The following is an 18,836-nucleotide window of genomic DNA, read 5'->3' on the forward strand; positions in this document are numbered from 1 at the left end:
GTGTGGTGAGTGTGACTAGAGTGAGTGAAAGGTTGATGATGGTGAAAATGATGATTGGAAAGCTCTTGGTGAACGTCATCTCGGGATATGCTCCGCAGGTTGGTCGGAGCGATGAAGAGAAGGACAAGTTCTGGCGTGCAATAGAGAAGCTGATGGAAAACGTGAAAGATGAGGAAGTTGTTGTGGTGGGAGGAGACCTAAATGGACATGTGGGACGGAGTATGGACGGTTTTGACGGAGTTCATGGGGGTTACGGATATGGTGTGAGAAATGGAGAAGGTGAAAGGATTTTGGAGTTTGCTGACGGAGCTGGTTTGTTGATTTGTAATATTCAGTTCCAGAAAGAAGATAATAAGCTTGTTACATACACGTCAGGTGGGTCGACGACAACCATTGACTACCTGATGGTGCGTAGGCGAGATAGGGGGCACCTCCGGGACAAAAAGGTGATCCCGGGGGAGGAGGCTGTTTCACAGCACCACTTGGTTGTCTGCGACATAAGGGTGAAAGGTGAGGGAGGCAATAAAAGAGAGGGTGAGTATGGTAGAGGATGATGTGGTTGAGCTTTGAAAGTGGTTGGATGTCAATGAAAGATAGTCTGTTGGGAGCCGTTGGTGAGGTATGTGGATGGACAAAAGGACCACCGAGGCACTCGGAAACATGCACGGTGGGATGATGAAGTTGGAAAGAGGATTGACGAGAAGAGGAAGAAGTTCAAGAAGTGGCAGAAGGCGAAGGGTACGGGAGCAGAAAAAGCAGAGCATGAAAGTTGTAAGGCAGCCAAGAAGGCTGCAAAGAAAGAGGTAGCAAAGGCGCAGGAGGCATGTAGGAAAATGTTCGGAGAACGCTTGGATTCGGAAGAGGGTCAGAGAGCGGTATTCAGGATTGCAAAGCAGATATCGAAAGAGAGGTGTGATGTGATGTGGGTGAATTGCTTGAAGGATGAAGTGGGACAAATCATTGTGGACCCAGATGGAATTAAAGGAAGATGGAAGAGATATATGGAAATGCTGTTGAATGCAGAGAATGAATGGGATGGCAACATAGAGAGTAACCCAGTTTTAGGATCGGCAGAGAAGATAACTGAGAAGGAAGTTGAGGAAGCGATAAAAGCAATGAAGAGTAGAAAAGCGGGAGGGCCGACGGGAGTTGTGGGAGATATGTTGAAGGCAGCAGGAAGTTGGGGTGTGAAGAGAATGGCAGAGATCTGTAATCTGGTGGTGAAAGAAGGTCGCATTCCAGTGGATTGGAAACTGAGTACCCTCGTCCCTCTATACAAGGGGAAAGGTGACCCTCTGGAGTGTGGCTCGTCCCGAGCGATAAAGTTATTGGAGCATGGAATGAAGGTATTGGAAAGGGTGTTGGAGAGGAGGATAAGGAAGAAAGTGAAGATCGATGAAATGCAGTTTGGATTTATGCCAGGAAGAGGAACGACAGACGTGCTTTTTATTGTGAGGCAGTTGCAGGAGAAGTACATGGAGAAGAGGAAGAAGTTGTTTCTTGGGTTTGTTGATCTGGAGAAAGCATTCGATAGGGTTCCACGCAAAGTATTGACATGGGCATTGAGGAAGTTAGGAGTGGAGGAATGGTTGATCAGAGTAGTGATGGCAATGTACAAAAGAGCACGCACAGCTGTAAGGACGAAGGACGGGAACAGTGGTGAGTTTGAGGTGAAGGTGGGAGTGCATCAGGGGTCGGTACTAAGTCCACTACTATTTGTAGCTGTGATGGAGGTGCTGGCTCAGAACGTAAAGGAGGGTTTACCGTGGGAGTTGTTTTATGCAGATGATCTGGTGTTGATTGTGGAAAGTATGGATGGACTGAAGGAAAAGATGAACAAGTGGAAGGAATGTATGGAGACAAAAGGTCTGAAGGTGAATATCGGAAAGACGAAGGTGATGGCAAGTGGTAAAGCATGTGGTGAGGTGGAAAGAACTGGGAAGTGGCCATGTGCTGTGTGTAGGAAGGGTGTCAGAGTGAACTCCATTCAATGTACAATGTGCGCTGAGTGGGTTCATCAAAAATGTAGTGGTCTGAGAGGGTCATTAACCAGTGTGGCAGCTACATTCAAATGTAAGGTGTGCACAGAGGGAGCTGCAGATGGAAGAAATGTTGAGTTGGATCTTGGAGACGGCGTGAAGCTGGAAGGTGTGAAAACATTTTCTTACCTCGGAGACATGCTGAATGGAGAAGGTGGATCACACTCGGCAACGGTTGCTGGAGTGAGATGTGCATGGAAGAAGTTTCAGGAACTGAGTGGCGTGCTGATGAGGAGTGGAGTGTCGTTGAAGCTGAAGGGAAAGGTGTATGCTGCATGTGTGAGAAGTGTTATGATTTATGGGAGCGAGACATGGGTAATGAACGTAGGGCAGCAACGAAGGCTGGAAAGGGTGGAAATGCGAATGGTTCGGTGGATGTGCGGAGTATCGTTGAGAGAGAGGAAGACAAATGATGAATTGTGAAAGATGATGGGAATAGAGCCTATGATTGATGCTGTGAAGAGGAACAGGTTGAGATGGTTTGGTCACGCGTTGAGGAAGGATGAAAGTGACTGGTTGAGAAGAGTGATGGAAATGAATGTAGAAGGAAGTAGAGGATGGGGAAGACCAAAAAAGACTTGGCTAAAGATGGTGGAAGAAGAAATGCGGGCAAGGGGGTTAACAAGGAGAGATGCAGAAAATAGGGCAAAATGGAGAAGATTGTCATGGGGACTGCAAGGCTAATCCCCGCTCTAGCAGAGAAAATGGCCTTAAAATGCATGTTGTTGTTGTTGTTGTTGATGTCATTCCAAAAGACACATGTCTTGGCACGGAGCTTTGTTTTATCAGCTCCTTGGTGAGCTTCATGTAAGCAGGAGAGGATTTCACGCTGCAGCAACCGTGGTATGACAATGCGTTCACCTTTCATAATGAGCCCATCCTCGTTGGCTTGTTCATCTCTATAGGCCCAGTATTGCTGAAGCTGATGAGGTACGGACATACGTCGATCCGGCCATCCATTGATAATGATGCGTTTCAATTGCTGCAATTCCTCATCCATGTGCGTAGACTGGCGTAATTCTGCAAGCTTATCGGCAGAAAACTGGACAAGACTGATGGATACACCAGTGTCAGGGGTGTCAACATGGTTCTCACATGGTTGGCGAGACAGCACATCGGCCAGCAGCATGTCCTTTCCTGGGACGTACACAATGGTCAGGTCATAAGGTAAAATGCGGAGAAGTAGGTGTTGAAGTCGCTGAGGTTCTGCTGAGAGGTTCTTGAGGTGAATAATTTCTAATGGATTATGGTCGGATTCCACAGTGAAGTGACACTCTGTAGGCGTATGTGTGGAACCTCTTGCACCCATAGACTACTGCAAGTAGCTCACGTTCGATGTTGGCTTAGCTGGTTTCAGCGTCACCGAGAGTCCTTGAAGCGAATGCCATGGGCCTGCCATTCTGGCATAGAGTGGCGCCGAGTCCATGCATAGATGCGTCCTCCTGTATGACAGTCGCGCTGTGTGGATCAAAGTAGCTGAGCGTCACCTGGCGACAGAGTAGTTTTTTGATCGAGTCAAATGTTCGTTGGTGTGACGAAGTTCATTCGAAGATAGCACCGTTTTTTAGGAGTTCCCTAAGTGGTTTAGCTTGTTCTGAGAGATGCGGTACGAATGATGCCATGCAGGTCGCAATGCCAAGGAACTGTTGTAGTTCTGTGACAGTGGGTGCCTTCAATTTGCCGATCGCCTCAACTCTACCAGGGTCCGGGTGGAGTCCATTTGAATCAAGGATCAGGCCAAAAAACTTCACAATTGGCCTTTTAATTTCACATTTGTTTAGGTTAAAGACAAGACCATATTCACGGGTGGTGGTCATGAGGCGATGGAGGTTAATGTCATGTTCCTCATTAGTCCGGCCATGGCCGATAATGTCATCAGCAATGCCTTCTGCACCTCAGCAGTGCTCCAGTATCTCGTCTATTTTATGTTGGAATGCGTTCTGGCTCATGTTGAGACTGAATGGCAGCCTGAGGAAGCGATAACGGCCGAACTGGCTGTTGAAGCACGTGAGCATGCTGGATTCATCGTCCAGCTCAATCGACCAGTATCCATGCCGCGCATACAACTTAGAGAATACCGATGAATTGTGGAAATTTGGTGTAATTTCCTCCAGCGTTGGGGTATGATAGTGGGGCCTTTTGATGGCCTTGTTGAGGTCCTTCGGGTCAAGGCATATCCGGAGCTGATCATTAGGTTTCCTTGTGTAGACTGGGCTAGATACCCAGACATAAGGTTCAGTCACTGTGGTGATGACGCCGAGGTTTTCCATCTCGTCGAGCTCACGCTTCACTTCCTCCCGCATGCGTATGGGACAGTGGCGAGGTGCGTGTATAGCTGGAGGTATGGAATTATCGGTGGTGGTGTGTAACTTCCCCTTGAAATGACCAATCCTTTCGAATCGGTCAGGTAAAGCTTACATAGGTCATTGTTGGATGTGACTGGTAGGTGCTGTGATTTGTCATTGTCCTTCACAGAGTAGTTGAGCACCACCGTAGGGCGGATGATGTAGGTAGGCCTAATATGGCTGAGTCATCAGACTGTGACATAAAACTCAGCATCGGCTGTTCTGCCCTGATATGAGCAGGGCATACATACAGCCCTGAAGTGAAGTATGTTATATCCCCCATATGCATGGAGGGTAGTCTTCTTGGGAATAGTTGCACCATCCTGGGGAAAGCCGTGAGAGTCGAGCTTGCCTGGGAGCATTCTTCTGAATATTCTGAGTGGTAAAACATTTCTCTGAGCAACTGTGTCTATCTTGGCTTTGAGAGTGGCTGGAGTGTTGGGACGGTTGTCCATTTAGATGTCTATGATGGCAAATACTTCATCCCGCTCTTCCCTCGGAGCAAGGCCAACAGAAGCAGCCCACACAATATCGAATGTCAGTCTCAAACCCTTCCTCCAGAGTAGGGGAGGCTGGAGCGCGTGCAGGTTGCCCGGTGACAGAGTGCATCCAACGGTCCAGAATGCTGGATCTTTGTGAGGGGCCTCTGCGCTGCTGTCGAATTCTACTGGGTGCGCGCTGTCGCTGGGTGGATTTGCAGACTGCTTTCTAGTGTCCCCGCTTGCTGCATGCATCACATGTGGATCCCGAAGCTGGGCACTTGGTTGTGGGGCCCTGGAGTGATCCCCACCACACCATCGGCAATGATCCTTTTGACCATTGGACCGCTGGACAAAATAAACCACAGTGTCATTAGAGAATTGTTCCAGGTAGGCCCGGGTGGCCTCTTCAGTACGAGCCAGGTCCACCGCATTGTCCAATGTGAGGGTTTCGTCCTTGCTTAGCAATGTTTCTTGGACTCTCTTGTGCCTGGTGCCGATTATTAACTGTTCAATTGGACGGTCTTCTAGCTCTTTAGTGGTGTCGAATCTGCACTTTTGAGCGTGTAGCCATAATCTAGTCATGAATTCATTGATAGATTCAGCAGGTAAATGCTTATACTTCTGTAGGTGGAAACGATTGAGTCGGAAATTGGTCCTCGGCTCTAGATGTGTTGTGAACTTCTCCCATATTTTATTGGGTCGTTTGCGATCATCGTCAGACATGTCCCACTAATTCAGTAATTGGACATGTGGAGGCCTTGCTGTCCTACCCACAGTAGGATGTAGGTTACTTGCTCCTCTGGGCTCATTCCAGCGAGAGGTCCCCTGAGTACGAGTTCATCATACTGCTTAAAAGCGGCGAATGAGGAGGGAAGTTCTGGGGCTGGCAGTCCATTCTAGGTGGTTCAATGCCGGACAGGTTAGCCATGCTGGTCGTGGGAATGGTCTGCGATAGATTGGGACCGAGCAAGGTGAGGCCTTTGGGACCGAGCAACCACGGGAAGAGCACGTACACAAATAACCACAAGCCAGGTTCAGTTGCTTGCAAGAGGAGCTGCATTGAAATTTGAACAGTGCACCGGGAGAGGAAGTACCCCAGAATAACAAACTCAACAAAAGCACACAATTATATGAGTAAATAATATACAATTTATTGTAGCGCAGAATTATTGGTAATGGCAAAGAACCATTAATAATTCAGCGGTTGACATGATCTAGTATTATATATTGGAGGTACATGTAGTATGAATGCTAAATGCCTCGATTATTAGTGAATAATTATATAAACGTGAGAGGGTCGTGGGACTTTCGCCCAAGATTCGGTGGCTGATTACGTCACGACGTATAGATGACGCAGAGGGAGGCGGAGGGGGGTGGAGTAGGGGGTGTGGAGAAATGCACTCGAATTTGTCATCGCGTTTCGGGCGGTGTATATCCTCGAGGCAATTGTAATTTTCCCGTTTAAACATTAAGTCAGCGATGTAACATCCACCTGAGAACTCGTTGTTCTCTGAATGAATAACCATTTAATCTCCCGATGGTTTAGAGATTACACGTGTGGAGATTACCGTGCTCGAAACACCAATCGGATTACCTTCACCTGTAATCTGTATGAGGTAAAGCTGCACGAAATATTATTTGACTTTACCTTCGTTTTTTTAACCCATAATAAATTTACCACATTCGTGCATGGTAAGACCAGATCCTACGTCGGTTTTGGTGTCAACGAAGGTATACGAACGGATCGTGATAAATTCGCACGTTACCTCACAAACTCTGTCGTCATGAAAACACAATCGAGTTTCTAAAACTCTCGAAAGGTGAAATAGTTCCGATAAAAAGTAAGGCATTTCCTCTTGGCGATATATATACTTGTTTCGCCCCTTTTGCTCTCGATACCTCTGCTGCGCCGGGGTCGAGGGGTCGCGCCTGCCAGAAGCCGTTATTGATGAAATTTGCGCCGCTTGACACCTTCACGGGTAATCCGTTACAATTAACAACGTTTGTTTGAGAAATCCTTTCATTCGCGGGCAATCGCGACCCTAAAGCAAGCACGCATCGACCGTCGTGAAGGTCTCGTCTCATAACACGACAGAGAGAGAGAGAAAGAGAGAAAGGTCTTGGTCTTCCAAGCATTGCGGGGAATTCCCACGCGTTCCTCGAACCGACCAGATTGGACCGTTGATATCTGAAATTACCCGTCAGAGTATAATCATCATATGGTATTGTATTAATTTATAACGCTCGTATTGTAGTTGTTCGAAAGGTCACTGTCAATAAATCATTATCTGGGCTTTTTAAAGTTCTTGATCCCATACGGCAGGAACTCGGGAATACACTTTTTTTTTGATCTAACACGGTTTTCTGGAAGTAAATAATTTTATTTCAATCCAAGTATACTCTAATAGTCTCATTAAATACGTGTTCGGCACGAGATGTGCGGTATTTTACGCTAAATCGCTAAATTCGGAGGCGAACGAGGGAGGGCGTGGCCGGGTTTTCTGACTCCTCCCTCCACTCGCCCAGTTCCCGCCCCATGCGCACGTGTTCGATGCGCGCTCTCCGCTGCATTGGCTACGCCCTTATGCATATTCATGATCAACACGAACCCATCCCCGACGGGAGATCGTGCGCGCATTGTCCTCGTCCCTGGCGGGTCGAGCGTTCACTGTTTGTACCCATGAGGAGCGAGGGCGGCTGTACTCGAAGTGCGGTGCACGGAGCTCGTGAGGCCGCGATGTACGAACGCAGACCGCTCTGCTTGCCGCTTCTGTTTGTTCTGGCGCTCGCGTTCCTGGGATGTCCGCGTGCAGGTGAGTGAGTGAGGTGTGCGCGAACAGGTGAAGCGCTTTTTCGTTCTTTGTTCAATGACGTGTGTGTGTGTGTGTGTGTGTGTGTGTGTGTATATATATATATATATATATATATATATATCTAAATAATATTTATAACTTTAAACCGGCGAGGACACGTGATGGGGCCGCTGTAGGTAGGATCTGATGTCGTGATCTCCGGGGACCGTGACAGTAGGAGACCAGGAAGGCTCCAACTTGGACAATGCCAATGGCGTTAAACACAATCCTCGTCCAATGCGAAGTTCAAATATTTACTTCACCTGAAAGTTGATGGGATATTTAACATCCCCTCCGGATGACTGCGTGCTCCGCAATGCAGCGCCTCCTAATGGCCGTTGTAGTTGGATCAGAATCCGGACTCGGTACGCAGTTCCACGGTCTGTCTACCAGTGTCGTTTTAAAACGGCTAGATTAAATAAATAATACTTTTCACGAGCAGAGAGAGAGGGACATCTGAATAATTCCTTAAAGTTGTACTACACTGAGACTGAGACAACAGTCAAACAACACCAATGGACCCTTTCAAAGTTGAGAGAATCTTCTGAATTGATTCTGCTTATGATACTCAAAGTGAGATAATATATATATATATAGAGAGAGAGAGAGAGAGAAGCGACATCGATTTGAGGTGCACGAGGAACGCATGCGCAATGAGGAGACAAGGCGTGGATCGCGAGACGCGCTGTGAGGGAACGCGGAGGCGCAGAGCGGGAAAGTGCACGCGACGGCCTCGACCTGCCGCCTTCCCTTCCCTTCGTGCGTGGCGTCGCCGCCGAATCTTCCAGCTGAGGAACTTGAACGAGAGGAACTTTAACTTTTCCTACAATACGAGCTTTGGTCAAAATGTACTCTCTGACAAGATAACTACAATACCTCACATATAGTAAAAAAAATGTTTTTTTCCCTCGTCTAACATGCATAAAAAATGTTTTTTTCCCTCGTCTAACATGCATAAAAAATGTTTTTTTCCCTCGTCTAACATGCATAAAAAATGTTTTTTTTTACTACAGCTAATTATTCTTACTAACATGTTGAAAAAAAAACAAAAAACGTTGGCGTTTCTTGGAGTATTGGGAGTAATACGTGCTGTGTGTTGTTCCGAGAACTTTGTGAACGTCCCTCGTTCATCGTTGGCCCCCAAATGCGGTTCTTATGGCGGTGCTTAGAAATCCTTGCGGTTCTTCTTCACGCTCTTAATGTAGGCCGACAGGGCGGCCTGAAAGTCGCTTTACCTCCCCTCATTAAAGCATTCGTTCTTTAATATATTAGTCATTTAATATACAGGTTTTAGTTTACACAACAGTACTCACAATAATTAATCGGTCAATGTATCTGTATACGCTCCATCATTCTCCTGGGTAAGTGTTGCATGACATAGCGGGCGGGTGGAGGGAAGGGGAAGGGAGGGGCGGAGACGATGGGCGGATGGAGGGGAGGGGTGGAGACGACGGGCGGATGGAGGGGAGGTGCGAAGACGATGGGCGGATGGAAGGGAGGGGCGGAGACGATGGGCGGATGGAGGGGAGGTGCGAAGACGATGGGCGGATGGAAGGGAGGGGCGGAGACGATGGGCGGATGGAGGGGAGGGGCGAAGACGATGGGTGGATGGAGGGGAGGGGCGGAGATGACGGGTGGATGGAGGAGGTGCAGGAAATTTATCAGGGGTAAAGCGACTTTCAGGCCGCCCTGTACAATACGTGGTTCTTCTTCATTCCTTTATTGGTTCAAAGGGTTTACTCTACTATGTGAGAATAATAATTAAGTGGTGACATGGTTTACTTTTTCTGATTTTGTTACTGCCTATTGTAGGTATTGATAAATATCGCGGTGCGTATCTTATTTTTTAAGGATTTAATCTGGTGGTTACACTGAAGCCGGGGTGGTCTTAACCATGGGGCGACCCAGGCAATTGCAGGGGGCCCGACATACCGGGTGGAGGGTCGGAGGGATCGCGGGCTGTAGTAGAGCAGCTTCACGGTCTTTTGATTGAACAACTCATTACATTATTTATATTTCATGGAATTACTGAAAATAAATGTCTAAACATGCATAAAATTGATGCAAATTTCCTCTGATAACAAGAAATTCATAAAAACAGATATGATGGACCCATACCTTGCCTATCATAAAACAGATATGATGGACCCATACCTTGCCTATCATAAAACAGATATGATGGACCCATACCTTGCCTATCATAAAACAGATATGATGGACCCATACCTTGCCTATCATAATGAGCTATTCGACTCACGTTTCATTTTTATTCATTTTTAGCTCACCTGAACTTTAGTCCGGTGGGATGCGATCGAGCAGTGCCCATAGGTCAGTGAGTCAGTGAGTGAGTGAGTCTGTAAACACTCCAGTCATTATCGCTTGAACGAAACACTTGGCCACAATCTGCATATCTGATGCCTGACGAAGGTGTATTGGCAGCATTTAAAACTTGCGCTTATTGAAGAGGTCTGGAAGGGGGGGGGGGGAGGAGGAGTTTTGACCCCCAAAATAGGTATTTGCTCTCTTCTCCGAAACTACACACACGATTTTGATGAAAGTTCACCACAAGCTTAATATGTGATGCGTAATGACAGGTATTGACCGCATCAAAATCTGCGCTCATTAATGGGGATTACGGGTGGTGATGGGGGTGTTTGACCCCCCCCCCCCAAATAAGTATGTGCTCTTTCCTCAAAGTACACTCACAATTTGATGAAACTTGGCCACAAGCTTAATATCTGATGCGTAATGACAGGTATTGCCCGCTTCAAAGTCTGCGCTCATTAATGGGGATTATGGGTGGTGATGGGGGTGTTTGACCCCCCCCCCCCCAAATAAGTATGTGCTCTCTCCTCAAAGTACACTCACAATTTGATGAAACTTGGCCACAAGCTTCATATCTGATGCGTAATGACAGGTATTGCCCGCTTCAAAGTCTGCGCTCATTAAGGGGGATTACAGGAGTGTTTTTGACCCCCGCCCCCCCCCCCAAAATAGGTATTTGCTCTCTTCTCCGAATCTATACACACGATTTCAATGAAACTTGATCACAACCTTCATCACCCATGATGTACCAAAGTTTGTTCACGGCATTGAAAATATCAGTATCTGAGGGGGTCTGTGGGGGGGTTTGAGTGACCGTTGCTCCTGATCCAGGTGAGCTTTAAGACCCGCAATCCTATTTTTTTTCCTTAGCTAGATGAGGTATGCATATTAATAACCTTTACTACTACTAAGCAGCTAGAGCTAACTAGCCATGATGAGGCGACCCTATCCTAGCGGAGCTGAAAAGCGTAAAATATATAAGGGAGGAGAGGAGAACCAGTTAAAGCAGTGTCCACCGAATCTTTTGTCTTACTTTAAAAGTCAAGACTTCGTGCAGGAAGCAGTGGACCCGTCATCAGGACATGATTCAGAATGTGGACTGATGCACCCAAAAATAGTTCAGAATGTCGACTGATGCACACAATTCCACAAGTTTCACAATAATTGATCCGTTGTGTTTACAATAATGCTTGTTTACTGCCTGGTGCTCTTAAAATGAATTTATTATATCCAAGATTAAAATGGAAGTTCCTTATTGCAACATCCGTTGGAAGGATTCAGTGCTTTCTAATCAGTGGAGGGAGATTGGGAATCATTGAATTCTTGTCTGCGGCCCTGGCATCACTAAGGCTGCCCCTGCACTGAAGACCAATTTGCTAATGCGGTGTGGACTGCTGATGTTGTTTTGTTGATGGTTTAAACTCCGCTCCAAGTCGTAAGACCCCAACACCTCAGTTGCAAGATCCCAGTTGTTGAGTTTGCCACTGAGCACCGGCTTGGAGTCGCAGAGTGCGAGTTGCCAGAGGCAGAGCATCTGAGAATAGCAGTTGCGGAGTTGTGTTGCGGTCATGGACCGTTTGTATTTGATGGTATTTCCTTTGCTGCATTGAATCTCAGGTTTCCCCCAGTTGTTCCAAGTGTAATATTCTGGATCTCCGAGATGGCGTGTCCATCAGGCATGCTCTGATTGCGGTAGAAATGACGCGAACGCAAATGTGACCGTTTGCCAATGATCAGTTTTCCTGCCGCTCCATTTGCCCCCCACCCCCCCCCTCACCCCACATCTTTGCAGTGTCTTGACCACATTACCACGTCATGCTCGCCATGAGCGGATATGTCCATAACCTAAAGTGCACATGCAAACACCATTTTGAGATTTTCTCCGAAAATTGCTACGAAGGAAACAAACTTCAAACTAGAGAGTACATAGAACACCTTACCCCACGCAGTCTTGAGAAAAAGACATGGAAAGATGATTTTCAACTCTTGCTTTGCGTTTTTGAGCACGATCTCTATTTCCTACGAGCCGTGATTTTCTTTGCATCTCGATATTCTCCCTCCCCTTGACTCCCCTCCTCCCCTCCCTCCACCCCCACTCCCTGATGGCGTAATATTTTGTCAAAGTACTGCAAAACGACGTTTTTGTAGGTGGCAAGAAGCGATTTGTGTTCCGATGTTCAAGCATTTTATTCAATTGAAATAAAATGAAGGGTTTGAAGGCTGTAGAAAAGCAAACAATTTTTTTCCCGGAGGTTTACCATCGTTGAAGCACCATCTTTAACCCGATCTTATATAACACGTTAGATTAGCTCTTCGTACCTGTTGTTTGTGTCCTTTATGACATCCCTAAACAAACTAAGTTTCCTGTTTGGAATGATTTTCAATTCTGTTTGATTGCCAGACAGACAGACTAGAACAATTAATTCCCTTACTCTTCAGTGCACATGCACGCTCGGGACAAGATTTTGTACAATTTGCCAACATTCAGAGCCAAAGTACCCTTGAACTGCAGGTTGGTGGACAGATTCATGTTCAAAATACAACATTCAATTGAAATTAAGCAGACAGACACACAAAGTGAACCAATTGCTTAACTTCGCTTTTCACTTCGTGTGCGGGGTAGCAAGTAATTATTATTATTATTATTTTTGTATACAAGATCGAGGCTCGTGTAAGAGCTAACATTGATCACAAAAAGACAAACTGACACATAAAACATAACATAAAGGGAGCGGGTGAACAAGATGGAGAGCAGGGACATCGGGAGATCTGTGGGAGGGAGAGGGCTTGGGGGGAGGAGGCATGGTAAGGGGGGGTGGGAGAGGTAAAAACACATGGACACTGCTAATAGTGTAGCAGCATAGCAAACCTGTTGTGCATTTTGTGATACAAGCACCAAATTTGGTACACTAGTAGACTATCATATTATGAAAAGATCTGGATATTGGGCCATCTCAGATTCAGAGATTTGATTTTTGCAAGATTTCGATTCGATTGGGATCGAAGAGAACACCTTCTTCGTCTTCTGTACAGTGAAGTTGCCAGCCCTGAATTCTCTGGCTACATCTGGGTGCTTCATTGGGAGTGCAACCGTGTCCCTCAGGTGAACAGGGACCCACCTGGCATAGTGTGTGTGGTCTAAGGCATGGAACCATGGGACCAGTTCCGTCAGGGCATCGAGGTACGTCGTGAATGAAGCCTGCCGCAGAGAACGCACGTAGACCAGTACCAACATCTCTAGTTCCAGCACAGTTGCCCAGTACTGAAAGTTGGGAATGTCTTCTCCTCTCTGGTGACACCAGTCTTCGAACTCAGGCAGGGCTTCTGCATCATCAGCATATGTCATACAGTGGCGTTCATACGCACGGTGTTGCAGGATGTGCAGTGCCGCTGCAGTGATTTGATGAGCTCTTCTTGTGCGGGTGACGTGGGCAGCTCGTAGGAAGGAGTCGGCCGTCCCTGGCGTTGCAATCTCAGCTTGCAAAATCTGCAAATCTTGCAAAAATCAAATCTCTGAATCTGAGATGGCCCAATATCCAGATCTTTTCATAATATGATAGTCTACTAGTGTGCCAAATTTGGTGCTTGTATCACAAAATGCACAATTCTTTTGAATATTTGGGCTAAGCCGCCCCACTATAAGACTTCCAGGAACGAAGTTATTTCAAAAAAGTGGATCTGGGGTGAAATAAGTGGGGGTAGAAAAGATCAAGGTTTTGGATGGGGGAAGATAAGAGATGGTGGCGAACAGCTGTTTTAAAGACCTGGAGGGATGAATGGGATTGAAGAGAGTGAGGGAGTTTGTTCCAGAGGTGGGAGAAAATGGGAATGAAAGAGTGAAGATGAGCAGAGAGTCTTGATTTTGGCAGTTTAACCATAAGAGGGTTGATGGCAGATGTTGTGCGACCTGTAGGAATATTTGGGGGACAGAGCACAGAGAGAGCTGGGGGGGGGGGCAAGGCCGGAGAGGAGTCTGTAGAAGACAGAAAGAGACCACAAACCTGCCTGCGGTGAGTGAGTGAAAGGCCCTCGGAGTTAACTTCATCGCGGGAGATTCCAATGATCCTGAAAATGATTCTCGGTAACAATCGAATACGTAAGCACAAGTACAAAGCTCTGGTGCACAACGCTACCAGAAGTACTTATGATGTAAAAAAAAATCGTGGATATTATTGAAATGTAAAAAATAAATATCGTGGAAATTATTGAAAATGACCACTTATTGTTTCAAGCGTGAATAGCACCACCTGTGGTGGTGATTTGGCTCTTTAAGATAACCTCAATTGACCTAATACAGGACAAATTTGAATCGGGGAATCCATTTGAGGAAATTTTAAAGTCTGCCTACTGAAGGCTCTGAAAGACTTATGAGGATAAAATGATTGGCAGTCAAAGGATATGATGCATTTTAGAAGCCTATTACTCTCTGTTGGCTGAGCAATGATGCCCCTCTTCTCGCGAGATCACGGCGAGGTCACGTCTTTTCGAAGCTGTTCCATGCGCTCACGCTTTCGAAGCTAAGTGATCTTTCACAATTGTGTTTTTGTCGAGACTGTTTCTATCTTTCGGTGTATGTACCTATAGCGTATCTTTTGGAAAATTTTCGGTGCTAATTTTTCGTACATGTATACACAATCGTCGGTGAATGTGTATCGAGTATTCTGAGGCCTAGTACTCGTAGGCTTTGGCTACTGTACCGTCTCCGACCTTGTGGTTTTGTTTTTCTCTCAGTGATTCGTCGAATGCGCTGCAATTATTTTCGTTGTCTGTTTCGTCCCAGTCGTTCACCCCATACCTCCTTGTTTAATATCTCTAAAAAAAAAACCCAAAAACATATTTCCTTCTCAGGGCTTATTCGTTTATTTGTTCGTTCGTTCTTCGTTCACGTTGTTCGCGATCACGTGGTTAGAAATGTATAATCTCTCCCCTGAACAACTATTTTCTCATATATTATAACACCCTTTTCTTCTTTTCCTACAAAAGGATGCTTTCGTCTTGCTCACCAAATCTATTCATTCCAAAAAATATATATAATACCATCTCTTACAGTTCCTCCTTTCTACATTCCCTAAACTATCCAGAACTCCACCCCTCCTTCAGCATCCTCAAACGTATTTTTGACTCGAAGGTCTCAAACTCATTTTGCAAAAATTTTTCGTTTCCCATGAATCGTACACTTTTCAAAATCCAATCTCACCCCTCCCCTCCTAAACTCCCCCCACACCCCTCCCCTCCGAGACTCTCCCTCGCTCCTCCCCTCCTAGACTCCCCTCTCACCCCTCCTCCTCAAAGCATCCTCCCTGCTTCTTCCCCCTTCCAACTTTCACCTTCATCTCCCCCAACCTTCTGCCTCACTCTTCCCCCTCCTCAAATAACACCTCACTGTGCCTCACCCAATCTCCATCAAACCTTTTGTCCGCCCCATTCTTCCCTTTCTCCAAGCTATTCTGAAATCTCTGAAACCTCTGACACACCTTCAACAGCTCTCCCTACCTCTTCCTCCTCTTCCACATCTTACCCTACCCCTCCCCCCCCTGTTCTATACCCGAGGCTCCCCCTTCCTCTTCATTAACGGTATGGACCTCAAACATCCGGGGCCTTCGCTCAAACTTGACTGATCTCTCCATACAGGTTGCTTCTGACAAACCAGATGTGATCTGCTTAACAGAAACTTTCCTCCTTCATGATGTCTCTGATGCCTTGGTATCTCTCCCAGGTTACTCCCTCCTCCGGTATGATAGACCTGAGCCTCGTCCTGGAGGTGGGGTTGCTATCTTTATAAAAACTCTCTTCCTCACTCGCCCTCCACTGCCCTCTCTCCACCTCACCCCCAGGAATACCTTTGGCTACGGCTTCCCCTTCGCTCCCACCTTTTGTTCATATGTGTGTTGTACCGTCCACCAAACAGTGATGACTCCATCTACATCTCGCTGTCTGATAATATGGACCAACTTCTATCTACCCATCCCAACTCTCTCTTCCTCATATGTGGTGATTTCAATATTGTCACCATGCCAGTTGGCTGGGTGTGGGTACCTCTCTCACCAGCCATGGCTCTTCAGCAAAGGACTTCTGCGACTCACTGGGACTGACACAATCTGTCAATTTCCCGACCCGGATCTCAGTCAACGGAGCATCTTCTCTTCTGGATTTGGTTATGACTAACTTCCCTGAAAATGTCTGCTGCTCTTCTTCTGCTCCAATCGGCTCATCTGATCATGTGCTTGTCAAAGTGGACATCTCTCTGACCATTCTCAGAGAGCCTCCTCAGCGTCGACGAGTCTGGCATTTCACTCAGGCCAACTGGCACGGTCTTTAAGCAGCCATCAATCATCTGGACTGGTCTCCCATCTCTACCGCCTCTGACATCAACTCATCCTGGGAATTCTTTCAAAGTAAATTGCTCTCTCTCATGCACAGATTTATCCCATCTTGTCTTCAGTTGTCATACCCTTCCTCCCGTCCATGGTACACGGAATCTTGTGGTGAGGCTGTTGCCCTGAAACAACTTGCTTTCGTCTCCTGGAAAGCAAATCCAATGGAAGGAAATCTCATTTCCTTTCACAAAGCCCGAAACAAGTGTGTGTCCACCCTCAGGAGAGCCAGGAAACAATATCTCACCGTTCTCAAGACTGAACTCTCTTATCTGTCTCCCTCTTCCAAATCCTGGTGGCGTCTGGTCAAATCTGTTTCTGGTGTTTGTTCCCCCTCCATCCCCTCCCTCACCTCAAACGGCTTAACGGCTGACTCCGCACGTGAAAAAGGTGAATGCCTCAACTCTGTGTTTGCCTCTAAATCTTGTGTCCCAAACCCATCCCTCTCTGTACCCACCGTACCCAGTCGTACCCAGCTGCTCCTGGACTCTGTGTCCTTTCCTCCTGACAAGGTGGAAAAGTTTCTGTCAACGCTCGACTCTGATTCTGCAACTGGTCCTGACGGCATCAGCCCACGGGTCCTAAAATCATGTTCTTCCGCTCTTTCACTCCCTCTTTCTGTTCTCTTCACCCTCTCTTTTGCTGAAGGTCATCTGCCATCTGCTTGGAAATCAGCCAACATCACCGCTTTGCACAAAAAGGTGCAAAAACAGATCCTAGCAACTACAGACCAATCAGCCTTCTCCCAATTATCAGCAAAGTCATGGAATCCATCATTGCTTCAGATATGAAAGCTTTCCTCTTCTCCAATGGCTTGATCTCTGATCATCAATTTGGTTTCAGACCTGGTCACTCTACTCTGGACATGCTGCTTCTGCTTTCTCAACAATGGATGGCGGTCCTCAACGCCAAACAGGAAATTAGAGCTGTCTCCCTTGACATTTCACGTGCCTTCGATACGGTCTGGCACCCCGCTCTGCTCACCAAACTCTCCTCCTTTGGTATCCATGGAAATCTCCACGCATGGCTGGCGGACTTCCTCTCTGGTCGTAGTCAACGTGTGGCCCTGAATGGGTTTCTCTCATCTCCTCCTCCTGTTCAGGCTGGAGTTCCCCAAGGTAGTGGTGTTCTGGGCCCTGTGCTTTTTCTGGTCTTCATCAATGATCTCTCTGACTCTCTTGAAAATCCTCTTTATCTCTTTGCTGACGACTCTACTCTCTGTCGCTCCATTCTTCATCCCTCAGATCGGCAGTCTGCAGCCTCCTCACTCTCTGCAGACCTGGACAAAATCACAGACTGGGCAAACAAATGGAACATGTCTTTCAATCCTGATAAACCTCACACTCTTATGATGTCTCTCCGAAAAGACCGACTGGACAACCCTCCCATCCACTTTCTGAATAATCCTCTCCAAGAAGTTCTGTCACTCAAGCTTTTGGGTCTCACTATTTGCCATGATCTTTCCTGAGAAAACCACATTTCAAATCTGGCCTCCAAAGCCAGTCGCCGACTGGGCATCCTCCGTTGTGCGAAGTCCTTCCTTGGCACACCTGAGCTCCTCACCACATACAAGGCTTTCATCCGCAGCTCTATGGAATACTGCTCTCCCCTCTGGTCTGGTGCTCCTGCCTCACACCTAGCTCGTCTTCACGCTGTTGAAATCAAAGCGTTCAGAATCATTGGAATCTCCCGCGATGAAGCTAACTCCAAGGGCCTTTCACTCACTCACCACAGGCAGGTTGGTGGTCTTTCCGTCTTCTACCGACTCCTCTCTGGCCTTGCCCCCCCCAGCTCTCTCTGGGCTCTGTCCCCCAAATATTCCTACAGGTCGCACAAGATCTGCCTGCAACCCTCTTATGGTTAAACTGCCAAAATCAAGACTTTCTGCTCACCTTCACTCCTTCATTCCTCTTTTCTCCCGCCTCTGGAACAAACTCCCTCACTCTCTTCAATCACACTCCACCCTCCAGGTCTTTAAAAACAGCTGTTCACCACCATCTCTTTTCCTCCCCCATCCAAAACCTTGATCTTTTCTACCCCCGCTAATTTCGGTCCCCTTGTGTTTTATACCTCTTCCCCCCCCCCCCCCTTCCCACGCCTCCTGCCCCCAAGCCCTCTCCCTCCCACACTTCTCCCTGCTCTCAAATGTTGTGCTCGTGTGCTTCCCCTTCTCTCCCCATCTTGTCTTCCGCTCCCTCTTTTTGTGTGTTTTGTTTGTCTGGTTGATTTGTTTGTGAAATAAATGTTAGCTCTTTCACGAGCCTCGATTCAGTATACAAAAAACAAAAAAACAAAAACAAATGTCGTCGGACTTTTTATGGTATCCTCATGATAAGGCACTTTCTGCCCCCCTCCCCCCCCATCCTAGGAAAAGTCAGGGGGGCAATTTCCTCTGCAAACAGGTCCCCATCTCCTGACG

The 18,836-nt window shown here is 47.0% G+C and overlaps 1 protein-coding gene across 1 annotated transcript in view; it reads left to right on the plus strand.

Annotated features, from left to right (window-relative positions):
* Positions 1 to 7,503: 7,503 nt before the first annotated feature.
* Positions 7,504 to 18,836, plus strand: part of FLT1 (fms related receptor tyrosine kinase 1) — a 132,357-nt gene continuing 121,024 nt past the window's right edge. The window contains exon 1 of the mRNA XM_078766147.1: positions 7,504 to 7,679. Within this exon, the coding sequence (XP_078622273.1) occupies positions 7,547 to 7,679 (133 nt within the window). The 5' untranslated portion in view covers positions 7,504 to 7,546. The remainder of the gene's footprint in view (positions 7,680 to 18,836) is intronic.

The sequence above is a fragment of the Myxine glutinosa genome, chromosome 12, assembly GCF_964187855.1.
Source record: "Myxine glutinosa chromosome 12, kmMyxGlut1.1, whole genome shotgun sequence".
NCBI classification, from domain to species: domain Eukaryota; kingdom Metazoa; phylum Chordata; class Myxini; order Myxiniformes; family Myxinidae; genus Myxine; species Myxine glutinosa.